We start from the raw sequence: 19,149 nt of genomic DNA on the forward strand, positions 1-19,149 counted from the left end.
AGATGCAGTGAAGAGATGAGAAAGTTCTCGAAAGTCAACGATCAGTGCAGTTCTCCACCAGTCAGGGCTTCATGGCAGAGTGGCCCCACGGAAGCCTCTCCTCAGTGTAGGACGTATGAAAGCCTGCATAGAGTTTGTCAAAAAAAACGTGAAGGACTCCCAGACTATGAGAAATAAGATTCTCTGGTCTGAGGAGACCAAGATGGAACTCTTTGGCCTCAATTCTCAGAGGAATGTGTGGAGAAAACCAGGCACTGCTCATCAAGTGTCCAGTACTATCCAACAGTGAAGCACAGTGGACGCAGCTTCATGCTATGAGGGTGTTTTTCAGCTGCAGGGTTTGAAGGAAAGATGAATGCAAGTACAGAGATATCCTGGAAGAAACCCTTGAGTGCTCAGGACCTCAGACTGGGCCGAAGGTTCTCCTTCCAACAAGACAATGACCCCGAGCACAACCAAAATAACAGAGGAGTTGCTTCGGAACAACTCTGTGACCATTCTTGAAATGTCTGTCCATCAACGTTCACCATACAACCTAACAGAACTAGAAAAGGTTCTTCAAGGAAGAATGGCAGAGGATCCCCAAATACAGGTGTGAAAAACTTCTTTAACAGTTTTCTCCCGAGAACAGCCGGACTGACTGCAAATAAAAAACACTGAACACTGCAAAAAAGAACGAGACACTACCTCACCTTAATCACATGCAATATTCTGTGGTGAATGTAAAATATAGCTTTAAGTGCAATACTGCAAACACTGCTTTAATTCTCTCCCTCTCTGTCTTTTTTTTCTTCTTCCTCTCATGTGTAAAGATATACTGTATAGTTTTCTCTGCATATTTAAATAACTACTAGATGTTCTCATGTTGCTCCTGTTGTCTCTCACCTCTGATGCTTCTGTTCACCTTTGAAGTCAAAATATCTTCCCATAGACGCGTCACTCTTCAGAGACACACAGCTGGGAGCAGGTCCAGGTCCAGGTCCAGGTCCAGGTCCAGGTCCAGGTCCAGGTCCAGCAGATTTAAGTAGCTTTGATCTGAACAAACACAAGTCGCAGTGAGAAAGTATTTCCAGTATTTGAAGGTGTGATGTGTTACGACCTCCACTGATCAGATTTAGCCTCTAACAGGAAGGGTCAGTTCCATGCACTGTAACTGGGAGTTAAGTTTGGTTCTTTTGTTTGTATATTTTAAACGTTAACTCATTGTTGTAAAATTGTAGTTGTTTGCTTGGCCTGCGTTCTCTTGAGCAGCCTTTTCCTTTTGTTGCCTCTTTGACGGCTGTGAGCCAGTATTTAAGTTGATTATTACAAAGTGTTGAAGTGAAGAGTGTTTTTCCCAATTTGTATTTTCTATTGGGTTTTGTATTATATTTTGGGAATAGACAGACAGACAGACAGACAGACAGACAGACAGACAGACAGACAGACAGACAGACAGACAGACAGACAGACAGGTCGTAACATAAATGGGAGTTCATCCAGAACAATAGTAAAAGTAATTCCTAAAAGAAGAAATTTAATTGTTTGGTTAAATTGTGTGATTTTTTCCTATTTGTGATTTTATTGTGCAGCGACCTTGAGTCTCCTAAAAGGCAGTTTCATGTAAGATTATTATTATAATTATTATTATTATTTTCTTCTCCTCTCATGTGTAAAGATATACTGTATAGTTTTCTCTGCATATTTAAATAACTACTAGATGTTCTCATGTTGCTCCTGTTGTCTCTCACCTCTGATGCTTCTGTTCACCTTTGAAGTCAAAATATCTTCCCATAGACACGTCACTCTTCAGAGACAAACAGCTGGGAGCAGGTCCAGGTCCAGGTTCAGGTCCAGGTCCAGGTCCAGCAGATGTACGTAGCTTTGATCTGAACACACAAGTTTCAGTGAGAAAATGATTCCAGTATTTGAAGGTCTGACAGGAGAAGTGATCTTCTCACCTCTGAGCTCTGGTCTGACTGTCATGGTCTTCACCTTGAAGTTCTTTAGAGGGAGGATCTTCCTCCTCTGTGTCCACACCTGCACACAAACACAACAGCATCATGGATCTGAATGTTTGTGTCACTTGAGTTAAAGAATAAATTAATGCATGTGTTCACTCTCTGATACTGACTGATAGATAACAAGTTGTTGTCGCTCTCAACATGAACTTTGACTCTGGTTTTGTCTCTGATAAACTTTTATTGATGAAATAAAAAGATGCTGGAACAGAAGTTATTAAAACAGTCAAGGATCAAAGTTCACCTGCTGCTGCCACACCTGTGTTTTATATCCATCAACTCTTCATCCACTCATGAGTGTCATAAACTTGTTGATATGAAAAGGACTTTGATCTCTTTGACTTTGTTCCAGTTCAATTTGTTTCATCTCTTTTTTTCATGTTTTCATTTATTCAATCAACACAATACCACACTCTTGATTCATTTATTCACCTCACGACCACACTCTTGATTCATTCATTCACCTCACGACCACACTCTTGATTCATTTATTCACCTCACGACCACACTCTTGATTCATTCATTCACCTCACGACCACACTCTTGATTCATTTATTCACCTCACGACAACACTCTTGATTCATTCATTCACCTCACGACAACACTCTTGATTCATTCATTCACCTCACGACCACACTCTTGATTCATTTATTCACCTCACGACCACACTCTTGATTCATTTATTCACCTCAAGGCCACAATCTTGATTCATTCATTCACCTCACGACCACACTTTTGATTCATTTATTCCCTTAAGACCACACTCTTCATTCATTTATTCACCTCACGACAACACTCTTGATTCATTCATTCACTCTTGCTGGGCAGACATGATAGATTGTAGACGGTGAGAAAGTCACTGACCTGTGAGCAGCTCTCTGCTCTGAAGACTTGTGTCCATGTTTGTAGATGAAACTTCCAGGTGAGCTCAGCTCCTTCTGATCCAGACTCAGGGAAACACTGATCGATGAAAACGCCCGTGAGTGAGGGGGTGTGTCCTGTCAGAGACCAACAGTGCAACATTGTTTGTTGATTCACACGGTTACAATATGATAACAAAACATTTACCACGAGGGTCAAGACGTCTCTGTTTTACACTTTTTTGTCAAAATGTTCAAGTAGAGGAAAGAATCCAGGAGTGGTCACGAGCGCTTCAACAGTTTTGTGGAGATCACCTGTTGCTGCCACACCTGTACAGAGTTCACTTCATCACACGTACACCCAGATTGTTCAGCGATACGAGAACGACTTTGATCTTTTTTTACAACTTGCATTTTATTGTAGATTTATTTGACAATAAAAGAACTTGACTTGGAATCTCTTCTTATTCTTGGAGACTTTAATCTTCATGTTGATGACATCACATCTTGCTCTGTATAATAACGTTTAACTTCGACTTCAGCCTTTAATTTTGAGCAACGTTTCTGAACTAAAAAGGCCACATTTAAGAGTTGGTTTTTACTCTTGGCCTGGACATTTCTAATGTATCTGTACATGATGTCCATCTGAGTGATCATTCTCTGGTCTTGTTTAACCTGGACTTCATCCCTGAACCTAAGCCTTTGAACGTCAGGTCTCAGAGGCGTGTCATCTCAGCCGATACTGCAGACAGTTTTTCTGCTATGTTTGATCCATTTTCCTTTAATGACCACCTTGACATGGACAGTTTGATTCACTGTTTCACTGATCATTGTTATCCTGCCCTCCACACGTTGACTTGCGTTTTGGCAGTAAGCTAAACACGATTTGCTCATCAAGACTCTGAAGCGGTGGATTCTTTGTACTCAGGTTTATTGACTTGCAAATCTTTTTGTAAAACTGAAAACAGCAACAGACAAAATATATTTGCAATACATTGTTGAAAGATAAACTGTACATTATTAAGAAACAGTATATTCAAATTAACAGACAATTACCTGTTAAAGGCAAATCATCACACGATGATCACAGTTTAATTGTGTATAAATGAACATTGATCTGCAGCATGCGCTCACAAATGATAATGAGGCGATCCCCGCACGAGACATCAAACGATTAACCAACACAAATAAGTTCAACATCACTAAAGAATAAAAAGTGTTACATACCAACGATGCTACAAACGGCGTACGACGTAAAGCTGCTGACATGAGACGTGATCATGCTCTTGGCTGTGAAACTTTGCACTGCAGCTTCCTACCTCCTTATATGGCCTTGTGACGTCACATCACGTGACATCCGCTCTTAGTATAATAAAAATACTGGTGACAGGACAATTGTGATGAAATACTGGATCAAGTGGCACCTGTTAAATCGAACTTGAAAATTCAGAAAAAATGGTGCCCTTGGACAAATGAAGATCTCCTGAGTCTGAAGAGACTTTGTCGAAAGACTAAACGTCTCTGGAAGTCCACTTAACTTGAGGTGCAGAGACTTAACCTCAGGGATCTGATGTCTTCATAAATTGAAATGGTGGAAACTACCAGATCTGATTACATCAGGAAACTGGTAGCAGCAAATCACGCCGGTCTTCTGTGACAGAAGACGCTGCGATGCTTCCTTTCCTCTCACAGGCTGATCAATTACCTTCTTCATTTCCACAACAAAAGCTTGTTAAGAAAAGCAGTCTGATGACCTCTCTCTTTAACAGCTGCTGACCAGGTGAGAGTGTCTCGGCGCAACAGGGGCTTATAATGAAGGCGATCCTGGATCCCTCCGTCACTTACATGTAGGGTTGTTGTACAAACACGATCTCACATTGTAATAAAAATGCTCGACACTGACCCAGGTTTCCATCGTAACGATCCGGAGTAGGAACCCATGCCTCGAGACGAGGCAGCATGACGGAGACAGCAGCAGGTGGATGAGCGGCATGCGTGTGAGCAGCGGGAGCTACAGGTGCTTTGTCTTGCTCACGCAGGTTACCAACACTTACAGAAAGTTGTTTTATCACTGCTACCAGCTCATCCAGAGTTTGCTTGTGGTGTTCCAGGAGTGATCCCTGAGCGGCAAAGGCTCCTTTCACGGCTTCCTAGTCCGCTGAGTCCGAGTGTGGCCTGATCATTCTGTGACGAGGGCCGAAAAGCACTCTTTAATGAAGCGTCAGTGTCTTGCTTGAGGTGGGTGAGGTTCGGAGGAAGCAGAAAGTTCCACAGTGCTGGTGGAGAGAGACAGGGCCGGTGCGCAGGTGGTGGTGGCCCGGGACCGGAGTTCTGGTGGTTGAGGAGCAGGCGGAAGGTTGGACGGAGCAGGTCGGTTATCCTGTGAGGAGAGGTCGGAATTACTACGTGGGCAGACAGGCAGGCAGGCAAAACAAGTGGATTAGGAAAGACTAAACTGGCTTGAAGACAAACCATAACAGTTTGATGATCAGGCACCGACTGGGTTGCTCTGAGGCCTCTTCTACTCCTCCATCGAGCTCTCGCAGGTGGGGTTGATGAGGTGGGTTGGCCTCCCAGGTTGGGACACTTCATCACCTCTGATGGACGCTGGACGTGGGATTGTCCTAGGCCTCCCAAAGTCCAGGACCAGCTCCTTGGTCTTTGAGGTGTTCAGCTGAAAGTGGTTCCTCTGACTCCAGTCCAAAAAGTCAAGTATCAAGACTCCTGTACTCGTCTTCGCCTCTGTCCCTTCAAGTGAAAGCCACCGTCTTCCTGTAAAGGACATCCTTGACCTCCTTCGTTACCCATGGTTTATTATTACTGTAAAAGCGGACAGTCTTAGCTGAAATTTAAATAATCTGTTAGACAGTGTATCTTACCATGAGAATTCAGCAGAACATCCCAGTCTGTGGTGTCAAAGCAGTCTGTGAATACAAGGATAGATACATAGATACACTTTTTGAATCCCTCTGAAGATCTCCTTGATTACCAAAAACTATAATAGTTTATAAGATCTGTGGTTACTGGTGTAGAGTGTAAAATGTATCACTTTCAATGATAACCTTTAAATATTTTTATATACTGAAACAAAAGAAAAACATATGTAACGTGTTTTTTTATAAACGTGCACGTAAAAAAAATAGCTCAAAGAGATTGAATATCTTAAAATATATTCATTTAATATTTATCTTGTATTAAATATAAGATTACTCTAAGTATAATATACAATATATTTTAACCCAAACTAAATCGTGAAATACTGTAACAACAAAACTACACACTGAGAAAAAGGTCAAATGTATTTATAGACATGCAAGTTTGAATTAGAAATATCTTAATAAATATGTATATAAACACAAGTTTATAGGATGTGTGTTTGGAGTAAAATGAAACCATATTATGATACAAAGTAAAATAAAATAAACATTTATAAAACGGGCTTCAGAGACCCGGACGACATTTTAAGCGGACCCACTTCCGGTATTTTCAAAACAAACTCTGACATTGTAGGGGAGTCAGTCGGAGCGACAAGATGTCTTTGATGTCGCTAAACACGATGAAACAGTTGTTCAAGGCCATGGCTGACACTCGAGGCTTCGACAAAGTTGTCCAAAAGGTGAATAAAAAGAAAACAACGAGCTCCGCTCGGGAGTTTTAGCGCCTCAGGTCGTAGTTTCCCCGCCAGGTGAACATCTTGGCCGCCCAGCCCGAGGAGGGTCCATCTGCAGCCGGTCATTTCAGACGGAACGTAAATCCGGACAGGAAGTTGTTTCAGACGAGTGATTTTGTTAAACAGAGACATTTTTAAATACCAGTTTGCGAGCATGTTTTTTAAACTAATCTGTAACACATTCAAATGATAAACATGATTTTCATATCGAACGACAAAGCGTGATTAAATTGAATTAAACGGGGAGTTAGTTGAACGTTCAACACGTATTTAGTTTATTTATAATTAGAAACAACACAACTAGTGAGTAAACAGCGCTTTAAAGATACTTCTGGAATATAATGGATGATCTAATGATACCTGCTACGTAATGTGACTTAAATAAAAAATAAAAGGTTTTGAAAACTATTCCGCGCATGACAGGCACGTATACAGGTGTGACACGTGAAATAAAAAACGAATCTCTCCGTCATCATGGTTTTCTGTCCTGCAATGATCTGGTCAGACGTGGGTTCTTCACTCAGTAATTCAATATTGTAGGACTTGTCTTTCATGGAAGTCCCTTAAGTTCTCCCTCAGAACCAGGTCCACTAAAAAAAACAATAAAAAAGATAAATTGGAAACAAGTTAAATGATAAACGTGTTAAATAGAACCTGAATTTGAAATACTTAAAACTATCTCACCTTCAGCATGAAGACTCCACAGTCAAGCCCACCAATTTGTTGTGGAGTGTGCTATATAAATATATTTAAAAATATATATACTAAACAAAATAAATATAAATTGACAATGTGAGCTCTATCTAATATAGCTAATATCATAAAAAAATAATAAAAAAAAGTTATCAAAAAAAATGATGGTCTTGTAAATTAAATCCCAAAAATGTTAAACCAGACAATACTGTACGATATATGTGTATAAAATGTGTTGGACTAAAAAATATATATACAAATATACATACAGCATATAAATTCTATTTCAGTAAATGTTAAATTCAACCATCAATATTCCAATGACACTGATTTACTTCAGACACGATTCATCACATTTGTATAGTTTTTCAATTTGAAGAAAAATAAATTAAAATGTATTATTTTAATTATTTAATTATTTCTCTATTTATTTTTTTCTTATAAAAACAAATTCAACTTTTAAATAAAAAAAATGATTGAACTGGAATAATGCTTCGATATTCTGATGGCACTAAAATACTTAGTATTTTTCTAGTATCTCAGTAAAGTTACAGTCATTTCTTCCTCCAGCGATGGGAGCAGAGATATTTGCTGAAAGTGTTTAGTGAACACTTGGCAACACACAGGAATGTCAACTATTCCCACTTCAGTTGTCAACACATCCACAAAGTCTATTTAAAATGACAGACACCAGTGAGGAGATACCAACAGGGTCACTGGGGTGAAAGGTCAGTCAATCGTACTGAAGCTCTTTCAACCTCTTGTGTGAATCTTCTCGCACATGAACGGCTCGTCCACCAATCACAGCAACTTCTCCTACTGCAGCAAGAGGGCAGCAGCGAGCGCCGGGAACTGCGTCAACGTGGTGTGACTCCTCGACTCCTAAAACCTGCGTCGAGGTCGTTCGGCCGGACAAGTAGACCTGGAGTCTGACGTGTCCTTCACCTGGTGGTGATTATCTTTGATGAGACCAGACCAGTTGAAACATGGAGTTTTCTTTACGACCAGGACAGTAGATGTTGCTAAACAAGGGATGTTGAAGGTTTCAGGTTAGTTTTCATGATCTTACACTTCATGACTCTGAGGTTTTTAGGAGCATAAAACTAACCATTATATCCTTCAGAATAAAATCAACTTGTATCTCAGATAATATATTTTTAAAACAACCATATTATTTTGAAATATAACTATGGAAGTATATCAGTGCCGTCGGAATATTAAATGGTTGAATTTAACGTTTTAAATGTTGAATATTTTATTTGATTTAAATGTTGTTATTTTTAAAGAAGCATCAAATGATTTTTTTTAAATAATTGAATGACATGAAAGGATGAATTTCTTTTCATTCAATAACTGATTTAAATCATTTTTCTATTGAGAGGTTGACTCACACAAAGACGTCTCCTCCCTAACCTGCCTCAGGCTTTGCCCCATAAACAAATAGGAGCACAAACACAAACCCAGAACGTCAATATTTCACTGTTTAAAACAAATTAAGATTGTCACCCAATAAATAGGTTATAAATAATCAGAAATGGCAGGCTTTAATATTTAAATAATATAAATATATATATAGAATCAAAATATATACAGTATATATATAATATAATTTCAAAACATTCAAATGTAGAATTTTAGAGAAAGCGATCAAACATAATATATATATATATATATATATATATATATATATATATATATATATATATATACACATACAATTTTTGCTTTTGCTCATACATGTCATTGTCTTCTGGAAAATGTAGAATTTCTAAGCGAAAATATCATATCCAATAAATAAAGGCTTTCGGAGAACTTAATAGTTAAATCATCATCCTCCACCCACACTATCTATCTAACTCATATCTCACTCTTGACATTCGCTGAAACTCAACAGTATGTCTTCACGAGACGACATATCATCTCGTGAAGACATAACTGTTAATTTAAATCACCTCAGTTGAAATGTTTTGACGTAGAGCCTGAGGTGAAATATTTTTTATGAGAATAAAGGAAAATGACAACAAGCTTGTTCTAAAGATGTTGAGTAGTTTCCCAGTTAGCCGTTATACTACATTTGCTTGGTGGCGAGCTTATGCGTTTCAAGCTTAAATTCTATATAATTATAGGAATCAACATATGCAAGACTTATTAATTTAACATGACAACTTATGTTTCATTGTACACAGTGTTATGTCATTTTTCTATCAAGTCAGTCTTAAAACTAGGCGGAAAAGTTCACTGCATAAAGACATCATATAAATTAAAGAATATTGTCACATGAACCATTAAACATAAAAAAAAGCTAAGCCAACATCCCACACGTCTCCAGAAGGTTCATCTAATCTCTGAGCGTCCTGAAGTCTTGTTTATTGTTGTAGTCAAAGGACTGATTCAGTCTGGAAGAATCCCAGAATGAGACCATAACCGAAAGAAAAGGAAAATAATCAGAGAAGAATCTTCTGAGCTTGTTTTACCTTAAATAGGTTGAAAGGCTGTTTACCCTTTCATGTTAATAACAAGTTTGAGTTTTGCTCTCTGGTCACCCCCTTGCTTTCATCGCAAGTCCTCGACCTGTCCACCAACCTCTCACATCCGGGCTGGGATGAACTGTGGACTGGTAGTTGAGTGAAGTGGACTCCCACATCCTCACCACACTTCTGCCACCGAACAGCTGATCCTAAAACCTGCTCTAAAACGTATAGAAATGTTTGTTGAAAACAATATAGATCTAAGCTGTAGCTATGATGTCTGGAGTGTTCTGCAGGGATCAAGACCTTGTACCCAAAGTTTCAAACCCTCCATTGAATGTGTCACCATTATGCCAGTTGCCCACGATCTTCACCCATTAATCGTTATGAAATGCAACAGCAGAAGGAAAGAAGAGGAAAATGTTTCCGCGTAGCTTATCATACTTGTGATGAGTCCATTCTATTCATAAGCTGGTTCATCCGTTTGTCCATGAGAAAGTCTAAAACACACAAATTCAAATGAACATCAATTAACTCAAAGTTCACGAATATGTGTGTGTGTTTTTGTGTTCGCTGAGTGAGTTTGTGTTAGTGTTTGTTTGTTTGTGTTTGTAAATACCAAAAATAGATATCTGTCTTTTCGCCAGATTGCTTGTCGGACATTGTTGTGTGTCCTTCAGTGATAACACAACACAGACAATATGGTACACCTTTTTTTTAAATCTTCATATTTCCATGAAATAGTTAAAATATTAACAACCCTGTGAAATCTAATATTCTACTACGTGAACGAAAGTTACGTATGTAACTACGGTTCTATGAGTCCCGGATGACCGCCAGAGGCGGTGCTTCAAGCACTGAATGTATCCATCTCGCGCATGCGCAGTTCGAGTTTAATACCAACAAAGTCACCTGTGACCCCTGATGACCCCGGAAGGGGTATAACTTCCGGTGACATCAGAGGATCTGTTCCTGCAGAATCTTCTCGCGAAAACACAAGGATTCTGAGTGACAGAACGCTCTGGCGGTCATCCGGGACTCATAGAACCGTAGTTACATACGTAACTTTCGTTCTATTTCGTCCCTACTGACCGCCAGAGGCGGTGCTTCAAGCACTGGATGACCCATAACAACAAGGTCACAAAGAATCCCAGTACATACCTCATTGAGGGGAAGCAACAGAGTCGGGCAACAGGACCACACCTAATGGATGAGGAGTGGTGACGTTCACCCGATAGAACCTGAAAAAAGTGCTTGGTGAGGCCCATGATGCTGCCTCACAGATGTCCTCCAGGGGTACCCCGCGTAGGGCTGCCCATGACGTAGACATCGCTCTGGTAGAGTGGCACCTCACCCCGAATGGCAGGGGGTGACCACTTCCTTTATATGCGTGGGTAATCACATCCACGATCCAGTGAGACCGTCGCTGTTTGGAAAGAGCACAGCCTTTCCTAGGGCCACCATAGCAAATGAAGAGCTGGTCCGACCATCTTATACTTGCGGTTGCAGCTATATAGGTTCTTAGAGCCCGCACAGTGCACAGCAGTCCCAACCTGTCTTCCCCTTCCGGGGGAATAAATTGTGCCACTTGAATGGGACGGTTGAGGCTCGATAGTGACAGAACCTTTGGGAGAAAAGCCATATTTGGCCAGAGGGTAATCCCTGAGCCGTCTGAGCTCCACCGCAGACATGACTCACTCACAGACAGGGCATGTAGTTCCCCAACACGCTTCGCTGAAGCGATGGCAAGGAGAAAAGCAGTCTTAGCAGAAACCCACTTCAGCTCTGTCTGAGCCAGGGGTTCAAAGGGAGGCAGACACAAAGCGTCGAGCACCAGGTGCAAATCCCATGCTGGGGCGCGCTGTGTGCGTGGGGGGCGTAATCGCCATTCGCCCTTTAGAAAGAGGGACACCAGTCTGTGGGACCCCACTGTGTTTTCATCTACCCGAGCATGTTGAGAGGAAATGGCTGCTGCGTATACCCTCAGTGTGGCAGGAGACCGGCCACTGTCCAATAGTGACTGGAGGAACTCCAGAATCTTTGGGACTGAACAGTGCACAGGGTCCTCACCCCTGTCTGAACACCATGCAGTAAACAGTTGCCACCTATTTGCATACTGCAGCCGTGTAGAAGGCGCCCTGGCGTTTAGTATAGTGTCGCAGACAGCATCTGAACACTGCGTCAGAAGCGGGTTGGGCCCTGCAGCGGCCAGACCCATAGTTGCAGGCGAAGAGGGTCGGGATGCCAAATCTGGCCCTCTAGCTGAGACAGGAGATCGTTCCTGTCGGGGAGGCGCCATGGTGAGCTGCGGCAGAGCCTGCGCAGCAGTGGAAACCATGTTCTCCCTGGCCAGAAGGGGGCTACCAACAGCAGCCTGTGACCCTGCTGGAGGACCCTCTGCAGTGTTGAGAATATCAGAGGTATTGGGGGAAAAGCGTAGAGGAGACCTTCTGGCCAGTCGTGCGCAAGAGCATCCTGGCCCAGAGGACTGCTTTCCTCCTTCAGGGAGAACCAGAGGGGACAATGGGTCGACTCCCTTGTGGCAAACAGATCTACCTCTGCTCTGCCGAATGTGTCCCAGATATTGAGCACCACCTCTGGGTGAAGCCGCCACTCCCCCGATGGGGGCTTGCCCCGAGAGAGCAGGTCTGCGACCTGATTCCGGTCCCCGGGCTAGTACATTACTCTTAGGCTGGCCAGGCGTGGAGCCGCCCACAGCAGGAGGTCCCGGGATGCTTGCAACAGCTGTGCAGACCGGGTGCCCCCCTGGTGGTTTATATGCGATACGGTCGACACATTGTCTGACCGCACAAGCACATGTCGCCCTCTCAGGAAGGGGAGAAAGTATTGCAGGGCCATATACACAGCTCGTAGCTCTAGAACATTGAGGTGCACCGAGCAGTCTCGAGCAGACCACAGCCCCTGGGCTGTACGGTTTTGCCACACTGCACCCCACCCTGAGAGGGAGGTGTCTGTTGTGATGGCCTCTCGGCGGAATGCAACCAAACCCATCTGCACGCCTTGGAGGAGAAAACCTCTCTCTCTCCATGGAGCCAGAGCAAGAAGGCAACGGTGTGAGACCTTGAGTCTCCTGTGCCGGTGCCACCTGACATCCAAATGAAAGTCGTTCAGCCACCTCTGAAGGGGGCGTAGCGACAACAGCCCCAAAGGGACCACGGTGGCGGCAGCCGTCAGTTTGCCTAGGAGTCGTAGGAACTCCACGTAATGCAACCACGTGCCCCTGCAAAAGAGGGGAAGGAGGCCGAGGATGTCGTCCACCCGCTGTGGTGAAGGCCAGGCCTTCATTGAAACTGTATCGAGAGTTATCCCGAGAAAAATTGTCCTCTGTGAGGGAACTAGGCAACTCTTTGTAGAGTTCACCCTGAGACCTAGTCGAGACACATGGGAAAGGAGGCTTGTGGTGTCCAGGGTCGCCCGAGACCGGGACGAAGCACAGATGAGCCAATCGTCTAGGTAGGGCAGGATCTTCATGCCCTGCGACTGCAGGGGTGAAAGGGCTGCCATTACAACCCTGGTAAATACCCGTGGCGAAAGGGAGAGGCCGAACGGGAGCACCCTGAACTGAAAATGACGTCCCTGAAAGGCGAACCTCAGGAACCGTCTGTGGTGTTGTGCTATGGGCACATGAAAGTAAGCATCCTTCAGGTCTATTGAAGTAAACCACTCCTGCCTGGAGACAGTGCGCAGAACCTCTGCAGGGCTGAGCATGTGGAATCTCAAGACTTTCAGGAACTTGTTGACTCCCCTTAGGTCGAGGATAGGGCGGAGTCCGCCATCTCTCTTTGTAACCAGAAAATAAGTCGAGTAGACCCCTCCTGGTTGTAACAGGGGATCTATCTGCTCGATTGCACCCTTGTCCAGGAGGACGGACAACTCCTGGGTGAGGGTTTGGGCTTTTGCCGGGTCGCATATGATGGTCATCTTGTTCGGCCAATGGTTGGGGGCCGGCGTCGGAACTGAAGCTTGTACCCGTTGGTCAAGTTGGAGAGCACCCAAGGGTCCCGGGTGGAAGCAGCCCAATAGCTGAGCTGCTGTTGGGAAAAACAGCCGACGGCCGACCCCAATGCCTCAGCGCTGGGTCCCCCGGCCTCGAAAGGCTCTGGGGGTACGACGGACAGTATGTGGGGCCTGAGGTTGCCTAGAGGGCAGCCGCTCAGGGGCTCGAAAGGTCTGTGCCGCCTGCTGAGCAGGCTGTGGCTTGGGCGCTGAGACCTGAGGTAGCCTCTGGGGTAAGCCTGTGGCTGAGAACGGCGCTGGGGGGGAGCTGAAGATCCCCTAGGTCTGCCCGGAGGAGGCCGACTCCTGCGAAGCCCGGACAGCTGCTGTTGAGTTTGTCTGGCTTGGACAGTTCGTTCAAGTGCCTCTAGCGCTGCAGGTCCAAACAGTTCCCCCGGTTCCACTGGAACACTGCGGAGGGTTCTCCTGCATGCCTCTGTCAGAGGTGATTGTGCCAGCCAAACCTGGCGGCGAGCCTGGACAAGAGTAGACATCAACCGCCCCAGCTCTCTAGACATCAGCGCGAATGCCTGCAGGGAAGCGTCGCTGAAATTATGGACGGAAGCATCCATTGGGGTCTCCTGTATAGATGCTGATAAAGCAAGCATCAGGTGGGACATAGAATTACCTATGCGTCCCATGCGTGCCGCTGCGTCATAGGTTTTGGAGAGCAGGTCATCTGTTACCCGACACTGGGAACGAGGACACCTCACATCCGGTCTCAGCGCCTCATCAGGTGAGACAATTAACGCAGCTATTGCCGGCTCGACCGCTGGTATGCGGCCCAACCCAAACTTGGGTGCATCCTGCATGGCTGCCAGGGTCCGGGCGTCTGAGTTTGCACGAGAGAGGGCTCTAGAGTCCCTCCAGCATCCATGCAACTCCCTCAAATATTCGTTAGATGGAGGCACAGTAAAGTTGACGGGAGCTGATCCGCGTCTGAAAAAGGCACTGGCCGAAGCTGGCTGAGCCTGCGGGATATCCAACTGCAGGCGAGCCAGGGCCGTCTCCAGAACCGACAGTAGAGCTGTGGGCTGAAGAACGGGAGGCCGCCGCAGAGGCGTGGGAGGCTACACGCTGTGGTACCACCTCCTCTCCATATTCGGCGAACTCAGTGGCTGAAGCTGCCATGGAGATTATATCTTCCTCCGGTTCCAAGATGGCTGGAGGAGGAGCAAGATCACCCAACTCTCTTTCACCAGTCCCAGACTTGAAGGCCAGGAAGAAGGATCTCATTTGATCAACTTCCTCCGTTAATTGGTCCACCTTGGAAGCAAGTCCGGAATCTCTAACCTTCTTCCTAGAAGTGGGGCCTCTAGTCTCAGCAGCCCGCCGTTTAGATCGGCGGGATTGAGCTGGAGTCTGCCGCTGGGCTGAGGTTAACTGCTCAGGCAACGAAACGAGGCCCAACAGTTGCTCTACCTCAGCAAGTCTGGCAGCCCTTATTCCCCGGGGCATGAAGCTGCAGTTCATGCAGGGATCTTCTGAAAGACCTTCCCTCAGATGCTCGAGACCAAGGCATGAGGGGCACATATCGTGGCCGTCTTCGGGCTGCAGAGAAGCCATACAGACTGAGCAGGAGTGGCCGCCAAGCATGTTAGCAACGGGCAAAGGCCACACAGAGAAAAACAACAAACGCTGGGAGCGGGGGCGAAAGCGCAGCCTTCACCAACGAGTGTTTACATATATGAGAGGAGTATACAAACGCTGGGAGCGGGTGCGAAAACACAGCCTTCACCAACGAGTGTTTACATGTATGAGAGGAGTATACAAACGCTGGGAGCGGGTGCGAAAACACAGCCTTCACCAACGAGTGTTTACATGTATGAGAGAAGTATTACAAACGCTGGGAGCGGGTGCGAAAACACAGCCTTCACCAACGAGTGTTTACACATATGGGATGAAGTAGCACAAATGCTGGGATAGGAAGCGAATACGCAGTCGTCCCCAACAAATATAAGGAATCCACTTCGGTAGCTGAAAAGGCAGCAGTACAAATGTTGGAAGAGGGAGCGAAAACACTGCCGTGACCAACAAATGTAAGGAACCAAGGGTGAAAAAGTTGCACCGGCACTCAAGGGCAGGTTGTACTGATATATAAACAAAGAATACAAAGCCGGGAGAGGGAGTGAACACACTTTGTCACCGAAAGAAATCAAACTACAACCAATGGCGAGTACAACAGGTTGCACTGATATTCAAGATATATAATAAAGAGTACCAGTCGGGAGAGGGAGCGAACCCACTTCGTCACCGAAATAAATCAAATACAACCAATGGCGAGTACAGCAGGTTGTACTGATATTCAAAAATATATAATAAAGAGTACAAGTCGGGAGAGGGAGCGAACCCACTTCGTCACCGAAATAAATCAAATACAACCAATGGCGAGTACAGCAGGTTGTACTGATATTCAAAGATATATAATAAAGAGTACAAGTCGGGAGAGGGAGCGAACCCACTTCGTCACCGAAATAAATCAAAATACAACCAATGGCGAGCACAACAGGTTGTAATGATATTCAATGAAAAGAAAATTGGTACTCAGCCAAACGAAGACGATCTCCGGACGTTTCCATGGCGAACTGCTACAACTTCTCCGGGTCGAAAGTTCGTTGCAGTCTCTGGAGGGCGAAAGTTTCGCAGCTCCGACAGAAGTCGGGTGACTACCGGCAACGAAAGAGCTAGTCCTTGAGCTAGCTCGGTGACATGCTACTTGCGCAGCGAGAAGATGAAAAGGAACAGATCCTCTGATGTCACCGGAAGTTATACCCCTTCCGGGGTCATCAGGGGTCACAGGTGACTTTGTTGGTATTAAACTCGAACTGCGCATGCGCGAGATGGATACATTCAGTGCTTGAAGCACCGCCTCTGGCGGTCAGTAGGGACGAAATAGAATGCAGCTTTAATGCTGCGAGTTTGTAAAAAAAAACCACTGATCATCTGAATACGTCTCCTGACAGGAAGCAGAACTCTTACATCAACCTTTGTTCCAGATTTAGTGACCTGCATGTCCACAGTGCACCCTGAGTTGACATACGAGGCCAAGTTGATTTCAGAGAACTTGGCCTGCAAATGACAGAAGAAAACATTCAAGTCCTCTAAGGGAGAGAAAACAAATTCAGTTCAAATAAACATGATCCAAAACTTCCTGTACATGACCTCTACTCTGAACAGGGTCTTCAACACAAATTCTGAACTGTCATCTTCAACAACGTGATCGGATAACAGTTAGAAAAGGTTAACCCTTCACCCATTCGTTCGCCCACAGCAACCATCATCACATGCGTTAATCCCACTGTGAAAGACTTTAATCTACGATACAAGGAAACATAAAATCTATTAATAGAAATAGTTTTATTCGACACAAGTGCAACCTCACAAGAGTTACTGATTTCTATACCCGCACAACAATCAAATATGTTTATCATCTTTCTTGGTTGCCAGCACTGACGGAAACATCTGTTAGCAGATGTATATTTTGGCAAGTGGGTGATTGAATGCTTTTAAACACACGCGTCATCATCTGTTTTGCTGCCACCATTCCTGTTGTTTGCTCACGCTCTTAACACTGCTGGAAAGTTGAATCCCTGGACAAAGGCGAAATGTTTAGGAAGCTTCACTCCTGTCTTCCTAATTGTGTTTTTTAACAAGTTTCAACAGACCGTCTCAAATGACTATAGAGAGGAAGTCACACACGCATCTACCAGGTTCAGAGCTCTGGTTCGATGACAGCTCTGGAGTGGCAGCAGTTATTTAATGGAAACAATAATTATCTTTACTTAATATCTACTTCTCAATGAATCAACAAAAAGCACTCCATAACGGAGGGATAAATGAACAGTTCATCAGAAAACACACAACTTTCAAAACAACATACACAAACAGAATATAAAAAGACATAATTTTCAGAGCATCAAAAATAAAACAGACATGCTCATATTTGCCAATAATATATTTACTCTGTGACATCACTGGTATGTTTCAAAGTGACCTCAGGTGTTTGAGAGATGAGTGTAGCTCAGACATAACAACAGTTTTCTCCAGAGTCTCTTTTGTTTTTCCTCTGAGCAGCATATGACAGACTTTCATGGCTTTTTAAAGGAAAAAAAAAGAACTTATTTATTATTAATTATTCAATTAATTGGATAACAAGGCTAAGAATGTATTCTAAACAGAACAAACCTTTTTTATTCCTAAAAGGAAGAATTTTTAAGTCACATTCAAAGTTTTATGACAAAGATTTAAGATTTATTCAGAGAACAGTTAAGTAAACTATTAATGGTCCGAAGATTGTTCCCTATGTAAGCAGGAAGGGAAGATTTTTAAGAAGCAGAGAAAATCATTTATTATCTTAGTCATTCTCTGTGTACTGTACCTTGGGAAATGGAATTACACGGATAAATGATCTATACATCCCAATAATGATGGGTTTAAATCACATTTGAAAATACACCAATAGGTATTTGAGGTACTCAATGATTAATATTAACGTACCGTCATTCACTTCCTGTCTTTATTGTGAAGCCCTGATCCCTGTGTGTCACGTGGACCTTCTCTCATGCTCCTGACCCGACTATCTTGATCTCTGTCACCTACGCCTTCTCACCTTCTCCCTGTTCCCCTTGATTTGGAGTCTTCAGTTGGTCAATAGACCTAGTGTTAGTTGGAAGATTCTTTATATCAGTATATCATCATGTGGTGCCTGCTCGTTTTGTTTTGTCTAATATAAGGTTATGATTTGATCCTGATCTTGCGTCTGCATTTGGGTTTCCTGTTTTGAGTCTCTGCAAATATATCCTGGATGAAAACCAGAGTTAGAAACTCTTTTCATCTGTAACATTTGGAGCAGCACTGGATCCTGACTTGGCAGTCTGGCGGTGATACATAGAGGTCTGTATTTTCCAAGTATCGACAACATTTTACTTACAATAAAAGCTTTGATCGCTCTCATAACTTTAGCATTCCATACCTAGTGGTGTGGCTAGTTACCAGCGTAGGAAATTAAACAAAATTTTAAAAATAAGAATGATTACTAAAGCTTAAAGAAGATATTATTACGATCTACTTTAAAAACAAACCTTCCTGGTTGACTGATAAAAAGGTATCAAACCTTCTTCTAAATGAATTTCGCCAACTCAACAGCCTTGTTGTGTTAGAGTGGCTGGGATAACAGGACTGCTTCTGGCTACTCACTGGGCAGTAATAGATGAATTGACTGGGCTGGGACACAGGCTCAGAAGCTTGAACAGGAGGGTTTGTTTTGTTCACAGAACTATGGTTACCATCGTCGTAGCACATTCAGAAACTCATCTCAGAGAAGCTTTTGAAAGTAAAACAGGAAGTGATACATGGGACAAGTGCCTTCCAGGGCTGATTCTTCTCATCTGCTGACCTGCATTCAGACAGAATTATTGCTCTTCAGATGACCTGGGAGCAGG

General features: G+C 43.8%; 1 protein-coding gene across 24 annotated transcripts in view; it reads right to left on the reverse strand.

Moving 5' to 3' along the window:
• LOC148083146 (NACHT, LRR and PYD domains-containing protein 3-like) overlaps positions 1-19,149 on the reverse strand; it is a 208,781-nt gene that overhangs the window by 96,867 nt on the left and 92,765 nt on the right. For 6 of the 24 annotated variants that reach the window (XM_087786268.1, XM_087786266.1, XM_087786267.1 and 3 more), the window contains exons 11-12: positions 1,731-1,868; positions 886-1,035 (exon numbers count right to left, since the gene is read on the reverse strand). The exons of 17 other annotated variants lie outside the window; for them this stretch is intronic. In XM_087786268.1, coding sequence (XP_087642394.1) covers positions 886-1,035; positions 1,731-1,868 — 288 coding nt within the window. The remainder of the gene's footprint in view (positions 1-885; positions 1,036-1,730; positions 1,869-19,149) is intronic. One more of the 24 variants, XM_087786265.1, reaches the window with a different exon arrangement.

The sequence above is a fragment of the Callionymus lyra genome, chromosome 3 (assembly GCF_982586985.1).
Source record: "Callionymus lyra chromosome 3, fCalLyr1.hap1.1, whole genome shotgun sequence".
In the NCBI taxonomy this organism is placed as follows: domain Eukaryota; kingdom Metazoa; phylum Chordata; class Actinopteri; order Syngnathiformes; family Callionymidae; genus Callionymus; species Callionymus lyra.